The sequence below is a fragment of the Manihot esculenta genome, chromosome 1 (assembly GCF_001659605.2).
Source record: "Manihot esculenta cultivar AM560-2 chromosome 1, M.esculenta_v8, whole genome shotgun sequence".
NCBI classification, from domain to species: domain Eukaryota; kingdom Viridiplantae; phylum Streptophyta; class Magnoliopsida; order Malpighiales; family Euphorbiaceae; genus Manihot; species Manihot esculenta.
In genome coordinates this window covers 8,109,396-8,134,970 of record NC_035161.2, presented here as the reverse complement: position 1 = coordinate 8,134,970, position 25,575 = coordinate 8,109,396, and the positions used below count along the sequence as shown (strand labels likewise).

The following is a 25,575-nucleotide window of genomic DNA, read 5'->3' as shown; positions in this document are numbered from 1 at the left end:
TTAGAAATCAAATCCAACCTCAAAATAATTATTGAAGGTTCCCCATATGTAATTAAAGAAGGGAGTTTATTTATTTATTTTAAAATATTATTAATTCTGCCATTTCTAGAGATGTTTATTCGTCCTTGTTTGGTAGAGTCAATGTCATGAGGTTGAAATCCTGGCACCCATACCATTCCTGTGAAAGTTGAACTAATTAATGCTTTAATTGGAATTTTTGTACCAAAGGCATGAATTTCTAAGTCTATAGAGATCTATAAGATGAAAATTATATATTTGATATTATAAAAAATGGTAATTACCCTTATAAAAAGATCATTTTATTTAAAAAAATTAATATTAAATTAATGAAAACTAATTTCTAAATTTTTATAAATTGATGTAATAAAAACTATATTGAACATTAATTAATAATATCATTATTGAAAACTAGAGTGTTTGTTTTTGAATTGAGAAGTTATGGGAACATCAACTGCCAATGTTGTTGAGATTCTTGCCTTGCTCATTCTACTTCAAAGCGTTTCCTCCTTCTGCAATGGAGATAATTTCAATGGAAGTTGTATCAAGACTGAAAGAGAAGCTCTTGTGAAGTTCAAGTCAAGCCTCCTCGACAATTCAAACTCGTTGCCTTCATGGGTGGGAGATGACTGCTGCGGATGGCTCGGAGTCACTTGCGATGACATAACCGGTCATGTAGTTAAGCTCGTTCTTTGTCGGGCGTCCATCATGGGAAACATTTCCCTTCATCTTGGAAATCTTTCAAACTTGCAGTATCTTGATCTCAGTTGGAATGCAGATCTCAGTTCGAAGCCTTTATTGGCAATCCACAGCCTCCATTTTCCATCTTCTTTGAAATACTTGAACTTGTCGTATGTGCTCCTGGACAAGTGTGACAATTGGTTGCAGTCAATAAACATGCTTCCTTCTTTACTAGAATTAGAATTGTGGAGTTGTGAGCTTTCCATCACTGGTGATGTTTCACATGTCAATTTTACATCTCTTGAGGTTCTCAAACTTGGATTGAACAACTTCCATTCCACAATCCCTAGCTGGCTATATAATATTACCAAACTTCAAAATCTTGATCTGGATTCTAGTGCTTTCCGAGGGTCTCTTTCAACTGATATCAGTAATCTTAATTCTCTTGCTTCCCTTAATGTGGGTTTTAATTCTTTGGAAGGCAACATACCCAACACGTTGAACAGGCTTTGCAATTTGATTGAGCTACACTTGGGTTACAACAAGTTCAGCGGGGAGATTTCTGGAACTTTTGGCAACTCATCCGGTTGCATCAAGAACAGTTTAGAGAATCTGTATCTTTTAAACAATTCCTTTTCTGGTAGTATTCCAGATAATTTGGGACAATTTAAACGCCTGAAAGTTCTTTATCTTTCTGAAAACTCTTTCTGGGGTTCAATCCCTGTATCCATTGGACAGCTTTACAACCTTGAAAGACTAGGTTTCAGTCAGAATTCATTGCATGGGGAGGTTTCTGAACTTCACTTGTTAAACCTCAGAAGCTTGATTGAGTTGAATATGGGTCGGAATTCTTTAGTTTTTGATATAGATCCCGAATGGATACCTCCTTTTCAACTTGACTCGATTGATTTATCATCTTGTGAAGTAGGGCCTTCGTTTCCACAGTGGCTCAAAACACAAAAGAGCATTAGATTTTTACAAATGTCTAATGCAAGCATCTCAGGTAACATCCCTGACTGGTTTGAAAATATTTCTTCCAATATTGTAGGATTGGATTTATCTTATAATCAGTTGTTTGGGACATTGCCAACTTTCAGAAAACTGAACACACCTTATGCTAACGAATTGATCATATTGTTGAAATCTAACCAGTTTGATGGTTTTTTAACCTGTTCTCATTTTGATGCAACCGTATTGGATATCTCCAATAACTTGCTCCACGGCCAGATTCCCCAGAATATCAGTGAAATAATGCCAAGTCTGCGACACTTATCCCTCTCCAACAACTACTTGAATGGTACCGTTCCAGCTACTTTATGCAGGATTGACTCTTTAGAAATTCTTGATCTGTCGAATAATCATCTATCAGGAAGAATACCTTCATGTTGGGGAAATTTGACAAGTTTAACTGTGATTGATTTTTCAAGTAATATGCTGAGTGGTGATGTTCCAATGTCCTTGGGTTCTCAAGAGTGGCTTGTTTCCCTGCATCTGCAAAACAATACTCTGCAAGGAAAGATCCCAACGTCATTAAGGAATCTAGAATCCTTGGAGACTCTTGATCTTAGCATGAATTCTTTTGATGGTTTTATTCCTTGGTGGATAGGTGAGAGCCTATCTTCTCTGAAAGTACTGAGTGTTCACTCCAATAAATTTGAAGGTGAGATTCCTCTGCAGCTTTGCTACCTTGCTTCTCTTCGCATATTGAACTTGGCAAATAACGTGATGACTGGAACCATACCTAATTGTTTTGGCAATTTCACTGCAATTGCTATGCATGAGCAGAAGGGGCATTGGGACTATTACTCTAATGTTGGACCCTATGTGGGTTTTGTAAGAGGCTATGGTGAGAATGTGCAGGTTTATGTCAAAGGAATAGAGCTTGAATATACTAGCACACTTCGATTTCTGTATTCCATTGACCTTTCAGGAAATAACTTTGTTGGAGAAATTCCCCAGGAGTTGATGAATCTTTCAGGTCTACAGAACCTGAATCTATCTGCAAACAAATTGTTTGGACATATCCCTTGGAACATTGGCAAGTTAAGCTCACTAGAATCACTTGACTTGTCTGAAAATGAACTTTCTGGCTCTATTCCATCCAGTATTTCTGATTTGAACTTTTTAAGTCACTTGAATTTGTCATTCAATCACTTATCTGGACGAATTCCAAAGGGAAACCAACTTCAGACTTTGGATGATAAATCCATCTACATCGGCAACGATGGACTTTGTGGACCTCCATTGAATAACTGTTCAAATGATGCAGATGAATTGCCTAAAGGTCATGAGAAAGGTGGCACTACGAGGAAAGATGACTCTGAAATGGTTTGGTTCTACAGTGGTATGGGAATGGGATTTGCGGCTGGATTTGTTGGGGTTTGTAGCATCTTGTACTTCAACGACTCATGGAGGTGTGCTTGGTTTGGGTTAGTTGACAGAGTCTATAACAAGCTTTGGGTAACAATTGCAATTAAGGCAAATCAAGTGAAGAGAAAGTTTCTCAGAAATAAATTAGAAGGAAATGCATGAGAAGGTTAGTTCTTTCTATTTAATCACTCATCATTCATGGATGCTTTATTACTGTTGTTAGAGATGCAATTTGACAGAAATTTCAATTACATGATCATAATGCTTTCAGTGTTTAATGTAGGATTCAAGATTGTTTGAGACTGCAGCAGATGTTAAGCTAAATTTAAATAAAGACCCTCCTCCATTCAAGGTTTGAAGTTTAGAAGGCTTGAAGATTTTCTTTAAAGGGGATGTGTTTTTGTGTGATTGTTTCCAGAATTTGATATCCTTGAGCTTTTTTTAAGATAATTCCTATAAAAATCGACAATTTTTATATATCTAATAATTTCTAACAACCAAACCCAGTTTTAGCAATTTTTGCAATTTCTTTTTTTCTCTCTGAATTTTCCAACCTCGTGCCACGCACGTGATCCAGCATGAAAGTAATCAATTGGCTGGAAATTAAATCCCTCTGTCAACGAACTTCATCTTATATTATTTCACATGTTTGGTCTTTGCTGCTGCTCCTTCTCCTCCGACGCTGTTTGCTCACAAGGAATTACAGGCGCCGGAAGTGCGTCTTCTCCCGCAGCCAAAGAATCGACGATGGGTATAATTACCAAAATCCCCTCCCTCACGGCTGCAATTACTAATGTGGTTCCAAACACAAGAAAAGCAATGGAAGCATACAGAAATTTTAAATTTAGATTTTTTTCTCATTAGCTGCTAATAAGTGATGAGACTTTATATTTTATTTTGATTATATTATTTTTTTAATATTTATTAATTATCAAAATTTTATGTTAAAATAAATTTTAATTTATATTATTAAATTATTTATATTATAAAATAAATATAAATATTATAAAAATAACTTATATATGCATAAAAAATAAAATTTATTTTATTGATAATTATATATATATTATATAATAAATTATTAATTTTTATATACATTTTAATTATAAATAAATTATAAAATATATATTCTTATTCATCAATTTACATTTAAATAATAAAAATTAAACTTTTTTATTAAATATTTTAAATATTTTAATCGTAATTAATAATAAACTATCAATTATTCGCTATCAACATCAGCTACTAATTATCAACAATCAACCATTAACAATATCAAACGATTAAAGTGTAAAGAAATACAACGTAAAATCTTATTAATTTAATTATTAAATTTATAATACTCTAATTTAGATTTTTATTTAAATTAATATTCTAATAAAAAAGAAATTTTAATATTTAGATAAATAAATTTTATTTCATTTATCCATATTATTGCAATTGAATTTATTTTTTTATTATTAAATAATAATTTTTATGATTTAAAAATTAAAAAAAAATTAATTAAATTAATTAATGAAATTTTATTTTTAAAATTAATAATTTTCATAAATTAATTTAAATAATATTCATAATAATTTATTCTGTGTAATTTTAGGAGTTCTAATTCTATTAAAATATTGACAATTCTTTTTTTAAAAAAATATATTTTTTTAATATTTAAAATTTAAATTTTACGTTTTATATTTTTATCCTAAAATATTTATTTATCATTTAATTTTTTTTAATTCTAAAAGAAAATTCAGCTTTTAATATAAATAATAGGGTATGTGTTCTAAATTTATTTTATTCTCGATATAGATAGGCAAATATATATATATATATATATATATATATATATATATATATATATATATATATATATATATATATATATATATATAAATTCGTATTTTTTAAATTAATGAAAGTAAAATTTAAAACATTTGATATTATGCAAGCCTATGTCAAGTAATCGCTCTTTAAAATAGCTCTGACCAATATTTTATTTGCTTTTGAATTAATATTTTCATTATAAAATCTAAAATACTAACATTACTCTTATACTATTATTATTTTATTTTAATATATCTAAAAATATCAATATTATCTGCATATAAATTTTATTTATCACATTTATAATTTTATATTTATCATTCTAACGATATTTTAGCAAAATATTTATTTAATTTATATTATATTAATTAAATTTAATTTAATTTTTAGACATATTTTAATTATAAATAAATTATATAATATATATCCTTATTCATCAATTTACATTTAAATAATAAAAATTAGATATTTTTTATTAAATATTTTAAATATTTTAACTGTAATTAACAAGTAGCTATCAATCATTCGCTATCAACATCGACAACTAATTATCAACAATCAACCATTAACTGTATCAAACGGTTCAACTAAAATAAGAGCTTAAAATCTTATTAATCTAATTATTAAATTTATAATACTCTATTAGTCTTAGTTTTCTTTTTTTTTTTTTTTGAATCAATAGTCTTAGTTTTCTTTCTCTGTAATTGCACTATTTGCTTTTTTATCTAAATTATTATACTCGGTTTATTAAATTTAAAAAATCTATAAATTTAAAAAAAAAATAAAAAATATAATAAATAAAAACTCTGATTTTGAGAAGAATTCCGAAATCAGAGCCCTTTCTTCTTCCTCTCCAAAAGAACAGAGATTTGCTCTGCTATTTATATATATATATATATATAAAATTCATTTTCAATCTAAATAATTCCCATCTCAACCCAATTAATTTATAAATTTTTAAAATTCTCAATTATAAAAAATTTAATAATTTTTTATTAAAACTCTAATACTTAAATAAATAAATTTTATCACATTCATTCATATTATTACAATTTAATTTATTTTTTTTACTATTAAATAACAATTTTTATAATTTAAAAATTTTAAAAAATAAATAATAATTAATGAAATTCTATTTTTAAGATTAATAATTTTTATAAATTAATCTAAATAATATTCATAATAATTTATTAAGTATTTTTTAATCTGTATAATTTTGAGATATTGATGAATTTTTCTTAATATATATATATATATATATATATATATATATATATAGTATTTAAAATTTATATTTTACATTTTATATTTTCATGTTAGAATATTTATTTATCAATTCTAGTGGAGGATCCAGCTTTCAGTATAGATGATAGAGTATGTGTTTTAAACTTATTTTACTCTCGGTATAGGTAAACAGATAAATATATATATAACGATCTGGAAACCGGACCGCTATCAGTGTTAGGATCCAGATCGACTTAAGGTCGTCGGGACCCATAGCAAGCCTAACATACATCCTGTATACTGATAAAATTCTATACATGATCATACATTTTCATAAAAACTTTAAACTTTTTACATAGCTTGACCTGTGCATGCACTATAACTGTATACATAAAAACTCCACACTAGAACCATCATCAAATATTCTAGTTGGGTCAACATTACATATATCAAGCTTGGTTCACATCAAGCTTGGTTCACATCTTATTAATAAAAACATTACATAAATATCATGTACCCAAAAGGGATTAACCATATCTTAGGGCCAAGCACAATACTAATCCTCAAATCAATACATTACATCATTTTACATGTCCACTACTAAACTATTATACAATATATATCAGCCTCTAGCCGACCTCCTGAGCTATCTCTGACCCTGCAAACCTGGGGTTAGGGAAAAGGGATGAGCTACTAAAACCCAGTGAGCAGAACAGTAAAAAAAATAATTATTTAAACATATGCTTTCATGAAATGCATCACATCACAAACAATTCACATCAAGGATGGATTTGTCACCAATAACCCTCTACATATCCAATTGTGCCAGGGGCGTAGAATGGGCTTCACTGGTCTTTCTCTTAAACATGACATAACATAACATATCCAATGTGCCAGAGGCGTAAAATGGGTCTCACTGGTCTTTCTCTTACATCGTGCTAGAGGCGTAGAATGGGTCTCACTGGACTTCCATACCGTATCATAACATATCATATCGAGGGCTAGTGGGTCATCCAATATCCATCCACATCAACATCATATTATGCAATGCATCATATTCGTGAATTCTAATGCAAATAACCTAATACATAACATGGCATTCGTGATGCATGAACATGCTCGAATTTTAGTTACTTTAAAATATAAAGTTCAGTTCTACTCACCTCTGGCTGATACTCAACAGACTCTGAAATAGCTATTTTACTGCTGGCCTCCTCGATTCCTCGGATCCGATCCTACACAGGTGGACTCAAATGAGGGACCAAATAACTCTAACATGACTCTAAACAACTCCCCAAAAACTCCCATAAAACATCACAAAACATGCATGCAAAACAGACAAAGGAAGGCTGGGCAAGGGACTTTCGACGGCAGGTTCGGCGGCCGAAAGCCCCTACAGATCCGAAAGTCAGGCACTTTCGGGGACAGGGTTCGGCGGCCGAAGGTCCTTCCAAAGCCGAAAGTCACTATCCTTCGGTGGCAGGTTCGGCGGCCGAAACTCCCCTCCAGAGCCGAAAGTCCAACTTTCGGGGGCGAGTTTAGGCGGCCTAAAGCTGCCTCCACAGGCAAGTTTGGGGGCCGAACTTTGCTTCGGCGGCCGAACCTGGATCCTTTCTGGGTGGCAGAACCCGATTTTGCCATCCCACATCTAGCCTCCCAAAACCCTCCAAACTCATACTCAATACACAAAAGCATGCATAAACACATTATCAAGCATATAGGGGCATAAAACTAGCCTATACCCCAACAAACATCACATTTAGCATCATATTTCTCATTAAACTAACATAACCCTAACATTATATAACTAGTCTAAACATGCATCTTTACCCCATAACCCTTCATAAAACTTACTTAAAATATAGAAAAGGGTATGGATCTACACTTACCTCTTGAAGATCGAGAGGAGATGCGACCCAACTTGGAGATTGGGAGAATTTGGTCTCTGGAATCTCCAAACTCTTAAAACTTCGATTTTGTGCTCAAAACTTCAAAACAAAGATAAAAGCTTGTCAAAAACTCGTAAGATTTGAAGGAAAACAACAAATCGACTATGGAATGGCAAAATCTCACCTATGCCCGAAAATAGAGGGAGAAAACTCGCTCATTTTTGGACAAGGGGCCTTTTATAGGTGGCTGGCCAGACCATTTTCGGGGGCCAAAGGAGCTTCCGCAAGCTCCCCATGTTCGGCGGCCGAACCTGGGTTTTGCCTCCTTGGTCTTATCTTTCAAAACTCAATTTCTTTCTTCATTAAAACCATTAAAAACATGTAAAAACATTCTATAAAACATATTTTACCCTTTTAGAGGGTTCCGACATCTGAGATTCCGCCGGACGGTAGGAATTCGGATGCCGGAGTCTAGCCGAGTATTACAATATAATATTGATATTTTTTTAAATATATATATATATATATATATATTATTTTATTTATTTAAAATGAGAATGGATAAAATAAATTCGTAGTTCTTAAATTAATGATAATAAAATTTAAAGTACGGGGGAATAAATAGTCGATTACACTATATATATACATATACATATATATATATATCGAGTAGATAACACTTCATCAGGTGATTTATTTTTAGTTTACCATATATATTTAGTTTAGCGTATGTCAGGTGGTGACTTTTTGAGATAGCTCTAGCTAGTATTTCTTGAGCCAATATTTTTATCATAGAGTCTAAGATACCAACATTATTCTCATTCTATTATTATTTTATTTTAGCACATTTGAAATGCTAACATTATTCAGAGGACGCATATTATGAGTATATGTAGATTTTATTTACTACATTTATGATTTTATATTCATTATTCCAATAACGATACCTTAGTAAAATGTTTATTTAGTTTAATTTATATTAATTGAATTAAATTATACTTATTCAGCTGATCTATTTTAATTTAATATTACTAAGTATTTAAATTTTATCTGTTTTCTTTTATTATTTATTTATCTATTCACTGAGTAAATTGTATTCACTCTTATACTTTTAATATTATAATTTCTTTGGGTGATCCACCTTAACACTCTATTAGATTTTAAAAGAGGTTGGATTAATTCTAAATCTTTTATAATTTTAGAGGATAACATATAAATTATATGTTCAGATTAATGGATATATTTTAATTGATGTATATATAATCTTTTAAATCTCGAAAAGGGAATAAGATATAATGATGTAAATATATTATAAATTAATTAGACCAATTATCTATATTTCTTTTATGTTTTTATATTTTAAAATTATAATAAATTATACATATTTTGTGAACTTTTAAAATTTTATCCATCTTTATAGATTTAGACTAAAGAGTGGGTGTGATAAAGATAATATTTTTTTATTTGGTTATTTTTTTTATTAGTAACCATCGAAATCACGCAATGCATAGATATTTTTTTTAATTTTTAATAATTATAATTTTTAAAAATTTAGAAAATCTTATAATAAATTATTTGTATACAAAGTGAAAATATATATTTATCAAATACATTTACTTACTATTAATTATTTTAAAAAAATTATAATTATTTCTAAATTTTGACATTTTAATAAATATTGAAACAATTTTAAATAATTTAGTTCAAGCTTATCAAAATGTTTATAGAATCTCAATTTTTTTTTTCAAATTGTACTTTTTTTTATAAAAAATTATACATTTTGCAATTTGAATAAAATGAATTGAATTTAAAGAATTTTTTATAAATAAATTTTTTAATAATTAAAGTTTGTGTAATATCTGCAATTTAAGCATGATAGCATATTACCTTCAAATTTACTATAGAATAGGCTTTTACTATTTCAGGAAATTAGACAGAAATTGAATTATGCTTTAAATGAGATTTTGCTACCAAAGCATTCGTTGAATTTTAATCTTATATACTCAACTTTATTTATTAATCCACAATACATGAATTTAATTAACTGAAATTTTGTACCATGAAAACTAATGAAGAAACTTTAACTAATTTGACCAAAGCTATAATTTTTATTTAATTTTTAAAAGAGATCTCGATTATTTTTGTTTATCTGTTTTAATTTTATGTGATTGTATTACGTATTCAAGGTTGGAGTTCTCCTGCAATTAGTAGAGCATAATGTAATTAGATGCAACCCTACATGCTCAAGAATAATGTACATTTTATATTGTTGTTGTTCAAAATGATCGGACAAGCTTTTGCATTAGAGTTTTAGAAATTTTTCAAGATTTACTCGCTCCTTATTTACCAGAGGCTATTGCTTTAAGAGAGACCCTTTTTTGATTTAAACAACTTAATGTGCAAAAGGTTGATTTTAAAATAAAACTCCTTGTATTCATTGAATTTTACTTTGGATTCGATAGCAAGACCCGATTTATGATACTATCGGAGTGAAGTGAAATAAGGGATCTAAAGAATGACAGGGCTAAACTATATTAGTAACAAGTAAATTCTTTGTATGTAAAAAGTCTCGATATTTTGGCCCGTTTTTTACAGGTCAGTGGAATCTTTATGCTCAAAATCTCTATGCTAGTTACACCAAATGATTTGTTCTTTTTAATGATATTTTATCTATTTTAACTTCTGAGCGTACTTATATATTGTTTACTAGTTGAAAATAATGTTTTCAGTTATTGTTTTATTTGATTTTTTGAGTTTAAAAAATTTATAAATTAATTAAAAATTTAAGAAAAATCACAAATGAAAAAAAAAAAATTAAAGTATGATAATATCGTCTCAACAAAATTGACAGCAATTGAATTAATAATCTGTGCTTCAATTGGAAATTTGGTACCAAAGGCACTGGATGACTCAAAATTCCAAGTCTAAAGAGATGAGTCTTTCAAAGTCTTATTTTTACTTTTAAGCCAAAAAACTCACACCAAGGCCCAAGCTACTCTCAAAGAATAAACATATTTATTCGTCCTTGTTTGATCGAGTCAATGTCATAGGATAAGATATTAGAGGTTGAAATCCTGGCACCCATCCCATTCCAGTGAAAGTTGAACTAATTAATGCTTTAATCGGAATTTTTGTACCAAAGGCATGAATTTCTAAGTCTACAGAGATGAAAATTATATATTTTATATTATAAAAAATGGTAATTACCCTTATAAAAAGATCATTTTATTTAAAAAAATTAATATTAAATTAATGAAAACTAATTTCTAAATTTTTATAAATTGATGTAATAAAAACTATATTGAACATTAATTAATAATATCATTATTGAAAACTAGAGTGTTTGTTTTTTAATTGAGAAGTTATGGGAACATCAACTGCCAATGTTGTTGAGATTCTTGCCTTGCTCATTCTACTTCAAAGCGTTTCCTCCTTCTGCAATGGAGATAATTTCAATGGAAGCTGTATCAAGACTGAAAGAGAAGCTCTTGTGAAGTTCAAGTCAAGCCTCCTCAACAATTCAAACTCGTTGCCTTCATGGGTGGGAGATGATTGCTGCAGATGGCACGGAGTCACTTGCGATGACATAACCGGTCATGTAGTTAAGCTCGTTCTTTCTCGGGCGTCCATCATGGGAAACATTTCCCTTCATCTTGGAAATCTTTCAAACTTGCAGTATCTTGATCTCAGTTGGAATCATGATCTCAGTGTGAATCCTTCATTGGCAATCCACAGCCTCCATTTTCCATCTTCTTTGAAATACTTGTACTTGTCGTACGTGGTCCTGGACAAGTGTGACAATTGGTTGCAGTCAATAAACATGCTTCCTTCTTTAATAGAATTAGAATTGTGGAATTGTGAGCTTTCCATCATTGGTGATGTTTCACATGTCAATTTTACATCTCTTGAGGTTCTCGACCTTGGAATTAACAACTTCCATTCCACAATCCCAAGCTGGTTATATAATATTACCAAACTTCGACATCTTGTTCTACAGTCTAGTGCTTTCCGAGGGTCTCTTTCCACTGATATCAGTAATCTTAATTCTCTTGCTTCCCTTTATGCGGGTTCTAATTCTTTGCAAAGCAACGTACCCAACACGTTAAACAGGCTTTGCAATTTGATTGAGCTAGACTTGGGTTACAACAAGTTCAGCGGTGAGATTTCCGGAACTTTTGGCAACTCATCCGGTTGCATCAAGAACAGTTTAGAGAATCTGTATCTTTTAAACAATTCCTTTTCTGGTAGTATTCCAGATAATTTGGGACAATTTAAACGCCTGAAAGTCCTTTTTCTTTCTAAAAACTCTTTCTGGGGTTCAATTCCTGAATCCCTTGGACAGCTTTACAACCTTGAAAGACTAGGTTTGAGTCAGAATTCATTGCATGGGAAAGTTTCTGAACTTCACTTGTTAAACCTGAGAAGCTTGATTGAGTTGAGTATGGGTGGGAATTCTTTAGTTTTTGATATAGATCCCGAATGGATACCTCCTTTTCAACTTGACTCGATTGATTTATCATCTTGTGAAGTAGGGCCTTCGTTTCCAGAGTGGCTCAAAACACAAAAGAGCATTAGATTTTTAGAAATGTCTAATGCAAGCATCTCAGATAACATCCCTGACTGGTTTGAAAATATTTCTTCCAATATAGTAGGATTGGTTTTATCTTATAATCAGTTGTTTGGGACCTTGCCAACTTTCAGAAAACTGAACACAACTTATGCTAACGAATATAGGATCATATTGTTGAAATCTAACCAGTTTGATGGTTTTTTAAGCTGTTCTCATTTTGATGCAACCATATTGGATATCTCCAACAACTTGCTCCACGGCCAGATTCCCCAGAATCTCAGTGAAATGATGCCAAGTCTGCAACTCTTATCCCTCTCCAACAACTACTTGAATGGTACCGTTCCAGCTACTTTATGCAGGAGTGGATCTTTACAAATTCTTGATCTTTCGAATAATCATCTATCAGGAAGAATACCTTCATGTTGGGGAAATTTGCCAAGTTTAACTGTGATTGATTTTTCAAGTAATATGTTGAGTGGTTATCGGGCCCAGCCCATAAAAAAAAAAAAAAAAAAAAAAACAATTAAAAGCTTTGGTTTCGGGAAGGATCCCGAAACCCCAACCACTGTCTCCCTCCTCCAGAAACAGAGCTTGTTCTGTTAGTTTTAAAAAAAAAAATTTTCCTTTTCTTTAAATCCAAATCTCTTCCTCCTCCGCAACCCAATCAACTCATAAACTTCTAAGATCCTTCAGCTACATCCTGATTTAAAGCTATATTCCGCTCAGAAATTCAATAATGTCTTCTAGAGGCTCCAAAATTGGATAAGTGAGTTTTGTTCCTTTTATTCAAATTTTCACGATATAATTTATTTTCTCTACCTTTTAATAGTGATTTTGGTGATTTGAGCATAAAAAGGTATATGTTTTAGTTAGATTTAATTAATGAGTTTTAATATTTATTTTTGGAATTTATGATTTTCATAATTTGATTTAAATAATATTTATAGCTTATTGAGTATTTTTGTTGAGTTTGAGTATTTCTGGGAGGACTAACTATACCGAAATATGGCCGAAATTTTCTTCAATATATATATATATAAATATATTTAAAATTTTGTATTTTACGTTTTATATTTTTATCCTAGAATATTTATTTATTATTTGATATATTATTTATTTTTCTTTTTAATTCTAGGAGAGGATCCAGCTTCAGGATAGACAATAGGGGTGCTCCTGCAACCTAGGTCTTTTTGTCCTCTGTTTTGGTGAGTGGATAAATACATAACATTGATATTTTTCTTAAATATATTTATATGTGTATATGTTATTTTGTTTATTTAAAATGGAAAAGGATAAAGTTATTTTATATTTCTTAAATAAATGGAAATTTAATTTAAAGCACAGCTGAATAAATAGCCGATTACACTCTGTATATGCACCGAACAGATAACACCTTGATGACAGGTGCTTTATTTTCAGCATAATATATGTTTATACTGTTTTTGGGACAGCGCTTGATATACAGATAGCCTTTGGGGCGTATGTCAGGTGGTCACCCTTTGGGGTAGCTCTGCACATGTGTATGACCAGCATTTTATTTGCTCTTGGGCCAAATTTGTCATTATAGAGCCTAAGATGCCAGCATTGCTCTCAGGCTGTTATTATTTTCTTATCCCTGAGATGCCAGCATTATCTGCAGGGAACATATTATGAGTGTATGCGGATTCTATTTTTCACAGTTTATTTTATGTTGATGGAATGAAATTGTATTTATTCAGCTGACTTATTTTAGCTAAATATTTGGTACTATTAAGTACCTAAACTTTATCTTTTCCCCTTTGTTATTTATTTATCCGCTCACTGAGTAGTTTGTACTCACCCCTTATATTTCTTTTAATATTTCAGTTCCTTTTTGGTGATCTGCTCAGCAGTCTTCATCTTCTTGTTTGTCCTTCCTTCCACATCGTCCACTCAGAGTCTAGAGGAGGTCGGATCAATCCTAAGTCTTTTGTCTTTTCTTTTTGTAATTTTGTTAGATCATGTATAGATTGTACAGCCCCAATGAAGAAGGTTTTGTGTTGTTGTAAATATTTTATGAATTGACTAGTTATAATTTGAAATTATAGCAGGTTACATGTTTTTATATATGCAAATATTAGGGGGAACTCTGTCAGTTTTCCGGGTCATATCCGTCTCTACAGTTTGGGGGTTGGGTGTGACAGTGGTGATGTTCCAATGTCCTTGGGTTCTCAAGAGTCGCTTGTTTCCCTGCATCTGCAAAACAATACTCTGAAAGGAAACATCCCAATGTCATTAAGGAATCTAGAATCCTTGGAGACTCTTGATCTTAGCATGAATGCTTTTGATGGTTTTATTCCTTCATGGATAGGTGAGAGCCTATCTTCTCTGAAAGTACTGAGTATTCACTCTAATAAATTTGAAGGTGAGATTCCTCTGCCGCTTTGCTACCTTGCTTCTCTTCGCATATTGAACTTGGCAAATAACATGATGACTGGAACCATACCTAATTGTTTTGGCAATTTTACTGCAATTGCTATGCATGAGCAGAAAGGGCATTGGGACTATTACACTAAAGATCAACCCTTTGCTTTTGTATCAGCTAGCTATGGTGAGAATGTGCAGGTTTATGTCAAAGGAATAGAGCTTAAATATACTAGAACACTTCGATTTCTCTATTCCATTGACCTTTCAGGAAATAACTTTGTTGGAGAAATTCCCCAGGAGTTGATGAATCTTTCAGGTCTACAGATCCTGAATCTATCTACAAACAAATTGGATGGACATATCCCTTGGAACATTGGCAAGTTAAGCTCACTAGAATCACTTGACTTGTCTGAAAATGAACTTTCTGGCTCTATTCCATCCAGTATTTCTGATTTAAACTTTTTAAGTCACTTGAATTTGTCATTCAATCACTTATCTGGACGAATTCCAAAGGGAAACCAACTTCAGACTTTGGATGACAAATCCATCTACATCGGCAACGATGGACTTTGTGGACCTCCATTGAATAACTATTCAGATGATGCAGATGAATCGCCTAAAGGTCATGAAAAAGGTGGCACTACGAGGAAAGATGACTCTGAAATGGTTTGGTTCTACAGTGGTATGGGAATGGGATTTGCGGCTGGATTTGTTGGAGTTTGTAGCATCTTGTACTTCAACGACTCATGGAGGTGTGCTTGGTTTGGGTTAGTTGACAGAGTCTATAACAAGCTTTGGGTAACAATTGCAATCAAGGCAAATCAAGTGAAGAGAAAGTTTCTCAGAAACAAAATAGAAGGAAATGCATGAGAAGGTTAGTTCTTTCTATTTAATCATTCATAATTCATGGATGCTTTATTACTGTTGTTAGAGATGCAAATTGACAGAAATTTCAATTACATGATCATAATGTTTTCTATGTTAATTTTTGATGATAGTGTTTAATGTAGGATTTAAGGTTGTTTGAGACTGCAGCAGATGTTAAGCTAAATTTAAATAAAGCACCTCCTCCATTCGAGATTTGAAGTTTGGAAGGCTGGAAGATTTTCTTTAAAGGGGATGTGTTTTTGTGTGATTGTTTCCAGGATTTGATATTCTTGAGCTTTTTCTAAGATAATTCCTATATTAATAACTTTATTTTCTGTACAATAACTTTAAATTGCTATAAAATAATATAAAAAAAATTTAAAACACAAAATGGTGTATACTATACAACTCTAAGTGAGAGAGCAAAAATTGGGATAAATCCCAATTTGAATTGTCAAAGGAATAGAGCTTTTTCTAAGATAAAGCCTCTCGCTCTCTTTTTTTTTAATGGCACGAAATATTTCAAATTGAACTAATTATTTATTTAATTTTTTTTATTTAAAAAAATCACACAATATAAAATACACAACTAATTTTTAATTATATATATAAAAATAAAATTATATAAATAAAAATAAAATTATATAAAATTATAATTATATTTTTTTTCCTGAAATGATCCTTTCTCTCTTTTCATTAAAACAAACAGCTATTTAATAGTCACTACCATTTGTTTTTTTAATTTTTTCCATTTACTTAATCTTTTATCGGAGAAAATCTTGTTAATCAACTAAATTAATAAATTGAAACATAGATTTTGAAAGAAAATTTCATAAAATATAATGAGATTCTTTTAAGCTTCAAAATATCAAATGATTTAGATTTGACTGCCAGTAGTCTATAACAATATCTACTAATGTGCTATATATATATATATATATATATATATATATATATATATATATGATATTGATTATTTGGAGAATAAATTTTTAAATTTACGCTTATTTTTCATATAAAATATTTTCTAACAAAAATCTTATTTTTTATTATTTAATATTAATTTTAAAAAATAAAATATATTAATAAATTTATTAATATATTAATACCATTTCCAAAATATAGAAGAAAAAAACCCTTAAAATTACATAACTTTTCATTTCATCAAGAATTTTTTTTAATTAAATTTTTGAGTGCGAAAGCTTGAAAAAGTTTTTGAAAAATATTTTTTATAAACGAGTCTTTTTTATATTTATTTTACTTATAAAAATAATTTCAATTTGCTGCTTTAAATTTATTTTTATAGAAGTGATATACCAGTAAATTTTAATATAATGATTATTTAAATAATAAAATAAAATCTCATGAATTAACTAAATTAATGTTTAAATTTTATTAAATCTTAAATACTATATTATAAATACCTTTAAAATAAAAAATTATGCCTTAATTGGAAATTTGATTCCAAAGGGATTACATAAATATTTTAAAGTCAATAATCTATGGTGGGCAAGAAATTAATTTAACCCATGCTACACTCCCAAGTCTTGTGATGGGGGAGGAGACTTTCATATTTGAATGCAATAATAAAACATTTTAAATTTCTTCAATAAATTATATATTTTTATTAATTTTAAAAACAATTAAAAAAATATAACAAATTCATAATTCATAATCAATAATCTTTCTTATTAATTGGGAGAAAGACTGGCAAATGGAGGAACTATTTTATTTAGTAATTTTTCTTTTTTTTTTAAAACAAAAAAGAGAAGGGCGGTACTTATTTCGTCTTTATTTTTTTTTACAGGTTAGAACTTAAAAGAGTATTTAGTTTATTCTTTACTCTTTTCATCCGTATTATTGGGCGAGTATTCAATCGCTTCGGTTAACTAATAAATTGAAAATTAAAATTTTAGTATTTATAAAAATTAAACTAAATCGATTTTGATTAGAAATTAAATTAAATTAAATCGATCTGATTCAATTCGATTCAATTCAGTTTGATCAATTTAAATTTTTAATAAAATTTTTATTTTTATATTTTATTTTTAATATTTTAAAATTTAATTAGAATATTTTAACTTTAATATAACCTAATCTCTCTATATTATTATGAGTAATCGGTTCGTTTTAATTTTTTTATTTTTTTTATCAAAATCGAACCGAACTAAAATAACTGAAATTTTTAAAATTAAAAATTAAATTAAAATAAATAAAAAATCAAACCAAAATTTTAAATTTATTCGATTTATCAGTTTTTTTATTTAAAATTAATGTTGATCAGTTTCCAAACAGTTTATTTTTGCGTTTAATAACTTTTTAAAAAAAAAGACTATTAATTCGGAAGGATGATGGGAGTTTTGTGGCTGCTAGAGCAGGCTCTTTTTATAGCCAGATGGATGCAAAGTGTGCTGAAACTATAGTATTCCGGAAAGTATTGAGCTGGATTAAAGAGTGTGAATGGGATCGAGTACTTTTCGAATTGGATGCTCAGGTACTTGTGATGTCAATTAATTGTGTTTTGTTAGATGATTTATCGTCTTTTGGCCTTTTGGTTCAAGATTGTAAACTGCTTCTATCTAGTTATGAGGAAGCAAAGTGTGTTTTTGTTCATAGATCTGCGAATGATGTCGCTCATGTTCTAGCAACATCGGCTCATTCTGAATCGGGAGTTTGGATTGATATCCCTCCTCTTCACATTGTTTCTTTGTTCTCTTTGAATTAATGAAGTTTTCTTTGTTCTAAAAAAAAAAATAATGGATAAGCAGTTCATCAACTGCCTTTTTAATTAATTTTAAATTTAGAATTTTTTTCTCATTAGCTGCTAATAAGTGATGAGATTTTATATTTTATTTTGATTATATTATTTTTTAAAATATTTATTAATTATCAAATTTTTATATTAAAATAAATTTTAATTTATATTATTAAATTATTTTCTAATTATGAAATAAATATAAATATTATAAAAATAACTTATATATGCATAAAAATAAAATTTTTTTATTGATAATTATATTTTAAAATTTTATATATATTATATAATAGATTATTAATTTATATATATATTTTAATTATAAATAAATTATATAATATATATCCTTATTCATCAATTTACATTTAAATAATAAAAATTAGATATTTTTTATTAAATATTTTAAATATTTTAACTGTAATTAACATTAGCTATCAATCTTTTGCTATCAACATCAGCTACTAATTATCAACAATCAACCATTAACCATATCAAATGGTTCAACTAAGATAAAAGTGTAAAGAAATACAACATAAAATTTTATTAATCTAATTATTAAATTTATAATACTCTAATTTTAGCCTTAGTTTCCTTTATCTGTAATTGCACTTTCCTTTACTAATTTGCCGTTATCTAAATTACTATACTCTATTTATTTAAAAAAATTTCATAAATTAAAAAAAAAATAATAAAAATATAATAAATAAAAATTCTGATTTCGAGAAGGATTCCGAAACTAGAACCATTTCTTCCTCCTTTAAAAAATAACAGAGCTTTGCTATGTTATTTATAAAAAGAAAGAAAATTCATTTTCAATCTAAATTTTCCGTTTCTCATCCCAATCAATTCATAAACTTTTAAAATTTTAAATTAAATTCTTATTTAAATTAATATTTTAATAAAAAATTTAATAATTTTTATAAAAACTTAATATTTGGATAAATAAATTTTATTCTATTTATCAAAATTATTATAATTTAATTTATTTTCTCTATTATTAAATAGTAATTTTTATTATTTAAAAATTTTAAAAAAATAAGTTTTATTTATCACTTCATATATTTGTTTTTAATTCTAATTTCCAGTATAGATAATAGGGTATACATTCTAAACTTATTTTGCTACTACTAAATTGATAAATATATAATATTGATAGTTTTTAAATATATATATATATATATATATATATATATATATATATATATATATATATATATTTATGTATATACATATATTATTTTATTTATTTAAAATGAGAATGAATAAAAAAATTTATATTTCTTGAATTAATGAAAATAAAATTTAAAATACGACTCAATAAATAGCCGATTACATATATACTGAATAGATAACACCTTGAGGTGATTTATTTTCAATTTAGTATATATTTATACTGTTTTTCAAACAGTTAATATACAAATAGAGACGTACGTTAGGTGGTTACTCTTTTAGGTAGCTCTGCATATGACTAGTATTTTATTTGCTTTTGAGCCAATATTTTCATCATAGAGTCTAAGATGCCAACATTATTCTCATACCGTTACTATTTTATTTTAACTCATATGAGATGTCAATATTGTAATACCCGGTTAGAGTCTGGCATCAGAATTCCTACAGTCCGGTGGAATCTCGAATGTCGGAATCCTCTAGAAGGGTAAGAAATGTGTTTTTCTAATTGATTTTCATAAGTTTTAAGGTTTTAGTTTTTGAAAGAAAAGCACCAAGGAAGAATTGTCAGGTTCGGCCGCCGAAAGTGATGTTCAGCCGCCGAACGTTGCATGGTTTCGGAATCACGTTTGGCCGCCGAAAGTGGTCTATCCAGCCACCTATAAAAGGCCATAGGTCGGTGAATGGATAAGATTTTCTTTCCATTTCCACGGATAGAGGTGAGACCATGATCTTCCTTGGGTGATCTTCATGTTTTCTCCAAATCTTTCAAAGTTTTGAGAAGTTTTCATGTTGTTTTGAAGCTTTTTAGCTAAAGACCAAAGTTTTGAAGCTTGGAGACTTTGAGAGCGAGTTTCTCCATATCTCCACGTTAGAATCACCTATCCTCTCGATCTTCAAGAGGTAAGTGTAGATCCTTAGTTTCTTTGATGTTTTATGAAGGTTAAAAGTTTTATGGGTAGAATTGCATGTTAAGTTAAGTAGGGTTTTTGTATGTTTGTTGGTGATAACATGTGTATGTGTTGAGTTGTGATGCTTGTTGGGGTTTTAAGTTAGTTTTGGACCCCTTTGTGCATATACTTGAGTATATGCTTGTTGTTGAGTTGTTGGTTGCATGTATGAGGAAGTTTGGAGGAGTTTTGCATGAAATAGAGCTGGATTCTGCCTTACTGGAGAATCCAGTTTCGGCCGCCGAAAGCAGGTTCGGCCGCCGAACGTGCTAAGGAGGTGGTTTCGGCTGTCTAAACCCGCTCCCGAAAGTTTGGACTTTCGGTTCTGGAGGGGGATTCGGCCGCCGAAGGTTGAGACTTTCGTCTCTGGAAATGACTTGTGATGGAGGAGGAGACTTGCATATTTGAATGCAATAATAAAACATTTTAAATTTCTTCAATAAATTATATATTTTTATTAATTTTAAAAATAATTAAAAATATAACAAATTCATAAATCATAATCAATAATCTGTCTTACTAATTTGGAGAAAGGGAACTATTTTATTTAGTAATTTTTTTTTTAAAAAAAAAGGGAAGGGTGGTACTTATTTCCTCTTTATTTTCTTTTACAGTTGAAATTAATTAAAACGGTGATTAATTTACTCTTTTCATTCATCCAGCTGAATTTCCAACAAGGCAATTCAAGTGAATTTTTTTTCTATGGACATTCACAGTACAGAAATTGCTAGGAAAGTTTACGGCCATGGTGACAATTTGATTTGATAGCATATTACTATAATTAATATAAAATTGAAAGATTGAGTATATAACTTATAAAAAATTAAGACAATTCATATAACTTCAAATTTTATTTGAAGGTAATTACGCTTATAAAATGATCATTTTATGAAAAAAATTAATATTAAATTAATGAAAACTAATTTCTAAAATATATGAATATATTTTTTTATAAATTGAAATTATAAAAATTATATTGAACATTAATGAATAATATCATTATTGATTAAAAAGAACATTTTATTTTATTATTTATAAAAATGTGTTAATATGTTTAAATATATTAAAATTTGTAAATTAGTTACAAAATAAGCATATAAATATTATAGATTTAATTTCTAAAATCTGCTAGAGTGTTTGTTTTTTAATTGAGAAGTTATGGGAACATCAACTGCCAATGTTGTTGAGATTCTTGCCTTGCTCATTCTACTTCAAAGCGTTTCCTCCTTCTGCAATGGAGATAATTTCAATGGAAGCTGTATCAAGACTGAAAGAGAAGCTCTTGTCAAGTTCAAGTCAAGCCTCCTCAACAATTCAAACTCGTTGCCTTCATGGGTGGGAGATGACTGCTGCAGATGGCACGGAGTCACTTGCGATGACATAACCGGTCATGTAGTTAACCTCGTTCTTTCTTGGACGTCCATCAGGGGAAACATTTCCCTTCATCTTGGAAATCTTTCAAACTTGCAGTATCTTGATCTCAGTTGGAATTATGATCTCAGTGCGAATCCTTCATTGGCAATCCACAGTCTCCATTTTCCATCTTCTTTGAAATACTTGTACTTGTGGTACGTGGTCCTGGACAAGTGTGACAATTGGTTGCAGTCAATAAACATGCTTCCTTCTTTACTAGAATTAGAATTGTGGAATTGTGAGCTTTCCATCATTGGTGATGTTTCACATGTCAATTTTACATCTCTTGAGGTTCTCGACCTTGGATGGAACAACTTCCATTCCACAATCCCATGCTGGTTATATAATATTACCAAACTTCAAAATCTTTCTCTGTCTTATAGTGCTTTCCGAGGGTCTCTTTCCACTGATATCAGTAATCTTAATTCTCTTGCTTCCCTTGATGCGGATTTTAATTCTTTGGAAGGCAACATACCCAACACGTTGAACAGGCTATAATTGGGTTACAACAAGTTCAGCGGTGAGATTTCCGGAACTTTTGGCAACTCATCCGGTTGCATCAAGAATAGTTTAGAGAATCTGTATCTTTTAAACAATTCCTTTTCTGGTAGTATTCCAGATAATTTGGGCAAATTTAAACGCCTGAAAGTTATTTCTCTTTCTAAAAACTCTTTCTGGGGTTCAATTCCTGTATCCATCGGACAGCTTTACAACCTTGAAACACTAGATTTCAGTAAGAATTCATTGCATGGGAAAGTTTCTGAACTTCACTTGTTAAACCTGAGAAGCTTGATTAATTTGAATACGGGTGGGAATTCTTTAGCTTTTGATATTGATCCCGAATGGATACCTCCTTTTCAACTTGACTGGATTGATTTATCATCTTGTGAAGTAGGGCCTTCGTTTCCACAGTGGCTCAAAACACAAAAAGGCATTAGATTTTTAGAAATGTCTAATGCAGGCATCTCAGATAACATCCCTGACTGGTTTGAAAATATTTCTTCCAATATAGTAGGATTGGTTTTATCTTATAATCAGTTGTTTGGGACCTTGCCAACTTTCAGAAAACTGAACACAACTTATGCTAACGAATATAGGATCATATTGTTGAAATCTAACCAGTTTGATGGTTTTTTAAGCTGTTCTCATTTTGATGCAACCATATTGGATATCTCCAACAACTTGCTCCACGGCCAGATTCCCCAGAATCTCAGTGAAATGATGCCACGTCTGCGACTCTTATCCCTCTCCAACAACTACTTGAATGGTACCGTTCCAGCTACTTTATGCAGGATTGAATCTTTACAAATTCTTGATCTTTCGAATAATCATCTATCAGGAAGAATACCTTCATGTTGGGGAAATTTGCCAAGTTTAACTGTGATTGATTTTTCAAGTAATATGCTGAGTGGTGAGGTTCCAATGTCCTTGGGTTCTCAAGAGTCGCTTGTTTCCCTGCATCTGCAAAACAATACTCTGCAAGGAAACATCCCAATGTCATTAAGGAATCTAGAATCCTTGGAGACTCTTGATCTTAGCATGAATGCTTTTGATGGTTTTATTCCTTCATGGATAGGTGAGAGCCTATCTTCTCTGAAAGTACTGAGTGTTCACTCCAATAAATTTGAAGGTGAGATTCCTCTGCAGCTTTGCTACCTTGCTTCTCTTCGCATATTGAACTTGGCAAATAATGTGATGACTGGAACAATACCTAATTGTTTTGGCAATTTTACTGCAATTGCTATGCATGAGCAGAAAGAGGATTGGGACTATTACACTAATGCTGAACCCTATGCGGGTCTTGTAAGAGCTAGCTATGGTGAGAATGTGCAGGTTTATGTCAAAGGAATAGAGCTTGAATATACTAGCACACTTCGATTTCTGTATTCCATTGACCTTTCAGGAAATAACTTTGTTGGAGAAATTCCCCAGGAGTTGATAAATCTTTCAGGTCTACAGAACCTGAATCTATCTACAAACAAATTGTTTGGACATATCCCTTGGAACATTGGCAAGTTAAGCTCACTAGAATCACTCGACTTGTCTGAAAATGAACTTGCTGGCTCTATTCCATTCAGCATTTCTGATTTGAATTTTTTAAGTCACTTGAATTTGTCATTCAATCACTTATCTGGACGAATTCCAACGGGAAACCAACTTCAGACTTTGGATGACAAATCCATCTACATTGGCAACGATGGACTTTGTGGACCTCCATTGAATAACTGTTCAGGTGATGCAGATGAATTGCCTAAAGGTCATGAAAAAGGTGGCACTACGAGGAAAGATGACTCTGAAATGGTTTGGTTCTACAGTGGTATGGGAATGGGATTTGCGGCTGGATTTGTTGGAGTTTGTAGCATCTTGTACTTCAACGACTCATGGAGGTGTGCTTGGTTTGGGTTAGTTGACAGAGTCTGCAACAAGCTTTGGGTAACAATTGCAATTAAGGCAAATCAAGTGAAGAGAAAATTTCTCAAAAACAAATTAGAAGGAAATGCATGAGAAGGTTAGTTACTTTCTATTTAATCACTCATAATTCATGGATGCTTTATTAATGTTGTTAGAGATGCAATTTGACAGAAATTTTAATTACATGATCATAATGCTTTCTATGTTAATTGTTGATGATAGTGTTTAATGTAGGATTCAAGGTTGTTTGAGACTGCAGCAGATGTTGAGCTAAATTTAAATAAAACCCCTCCTCCATTCAAGTTTTGAAGCTTGGAAGGCTGGAAGATTTTCTTTAAAGGGGATGTGTTTTTGTGTGATTGTTTCCAGGATTTGATATCTTTGAGCTTTTTCTAAGATAATTCCTATATTAATAACTTTAAATTGCTATAAAATAATAGAAAAAAAAAATCTAAAACACAAAATGGTGTATACTATACAACTCTAAAGGGATTACATAAATATTTCAAAGTCAATAATCTGTGGTGGGCAAGAAAGTAATTTAACCCATGCTATTGCTACACTCCCAAGTCTTGTGATGGAGGAGGAGACTTGCATATTTGAATGCAATAATAAAACATTTTAAATTTCTTCAATAAATTATATATTTTTATTAATTTTAAAAATAATTAAAAAATATAACAAATTCATAAATCATAATCAATAATCTGTCTTATTAATTTGGAGAAAGACTGCCAAATGGAGGGAGGGGACTATTTTATTTAGTAATTTTTCTTTTCTAAAAAAAAAACAAAAAGAGAAGTGTGGTATTTATTTCCTCTTTATTTTCTTTTACAGGTTAGAAATTAATTAAAAGAGTATTTGATTTACTTTTTTCATCCTACTGATAACTTTCCACTGATAGTTAATCAGCTTTTAAAATTTTATAAATATTATAAAAATAACTTATATATACATAAAAAATAAAATTTATTTTATTGATAATCATATTTTAAAATTTTATATATATTATATAATAAATTATTAATTTTATATAATTTTAATTATAAATAATTTATA

The 25,575-nt window shown here is 30.0% G+C and overlaps 4 protein-coding genes across 4 annotated transcripts; all 4 read left to right on the top strand.

Annotated features, from left to right (window-relative positions):
- The first annotated feature begins 442 nt into the window (after nt 1-442).
- Nucleotides 443-3,834, top strand: LOC110607349 (receptor-like protein EIX2). Its single transcript, XM_021746440.2, has 2 exons — nt 443-3,235; nt 3,353-3,834. The coding sequence occupies exon 1, from the start codon at nt 460-462 to the stop codon at nt 3,229-3,231; it is 2,772 nt and encodes a 923-aa protein (XP_021602132.2). The 5' UTR covers nt 443-459; the 3' UTR covers nt 3,232-3,235; nt 3,353-3,834.
- A 7,527-nt stretch (nt 3,835-11,361) lies between these two features.
- Nucleotides 11,362-13,522, top strand: LOC110607339 (receptor-like protein EIX1). Its single transcript, XM_043953872.1, has 2 exons — nt 11,362-13,030; nt 13,515-13,522. The coding sequence occupies exons 1-2, from the start codon at nt 11,362-11,364 to the stop codon at nt 13,520-13,522; spliced, it is 1,677 nt and encodes a 558-aa protein (XP_043809807.1).
- Nucleotides 13,523-14,709: 1,187 nt separating this feature from the next.
- Nucleotides 14,710-16,133, top strand: LOC122721298 (receptor-like protein EIX2). The gene has a single exon (XM_043954229.1). The coding sequence runs from the start codon at nt 14,743-14,745 to the stop codon at nt 15,820-15,822; it is 1,080 nt and encodes a 359-aa protein (XP_043810164.1). The 5' UTR covers nt 14,710-14,742; the 3' UTR covers nt 15,823-16,133.
- Nucleotides 16,134-21,849: 5,716 nt separating this feature from the next.
- Nucleotides 21,850-24,279, top strand: LOC110607340 (receptor-like protein EIX2; the record flags this gene model as incomplete). The annotated part of the gene is made up of 2 exons (XM_021746429.2): nt 21,850-22,595; nt 22,716-24,279. Coding segments are annotated over exons 1-2 (2,310 nt in total), but the record flags the coding sequence as incomplete, so codon positions are not given.
- Between the last annotated feature and the right edge of the window lie 1,296 nt (nt 24,280-25,575).

Excerpts from the sequence above, each read along its gene's own strand:
- LOC110607349 (XM_021746440.2), top strand. The coding sequence starts at position 460 with ATGGGAACATCAACTGCCAATGTTGTTGAGATTCTTGCCTTGCTCATT.
- LOC122721298 (XM_043954229.1), top strand. The coding sequence starts at position 14,743 with ATGTCCTTGGGTTCTCAAGAGTCGCTTGTTTCCCTGCATCTGCAAAAC.
- LOC110607339 (XM_043953872.1), top strand. The coding sequence starts at position 11,362 with ATGGGAACATCAACTGCCAATGTTGTTGAGATTCTTGCCTTGCTCATT.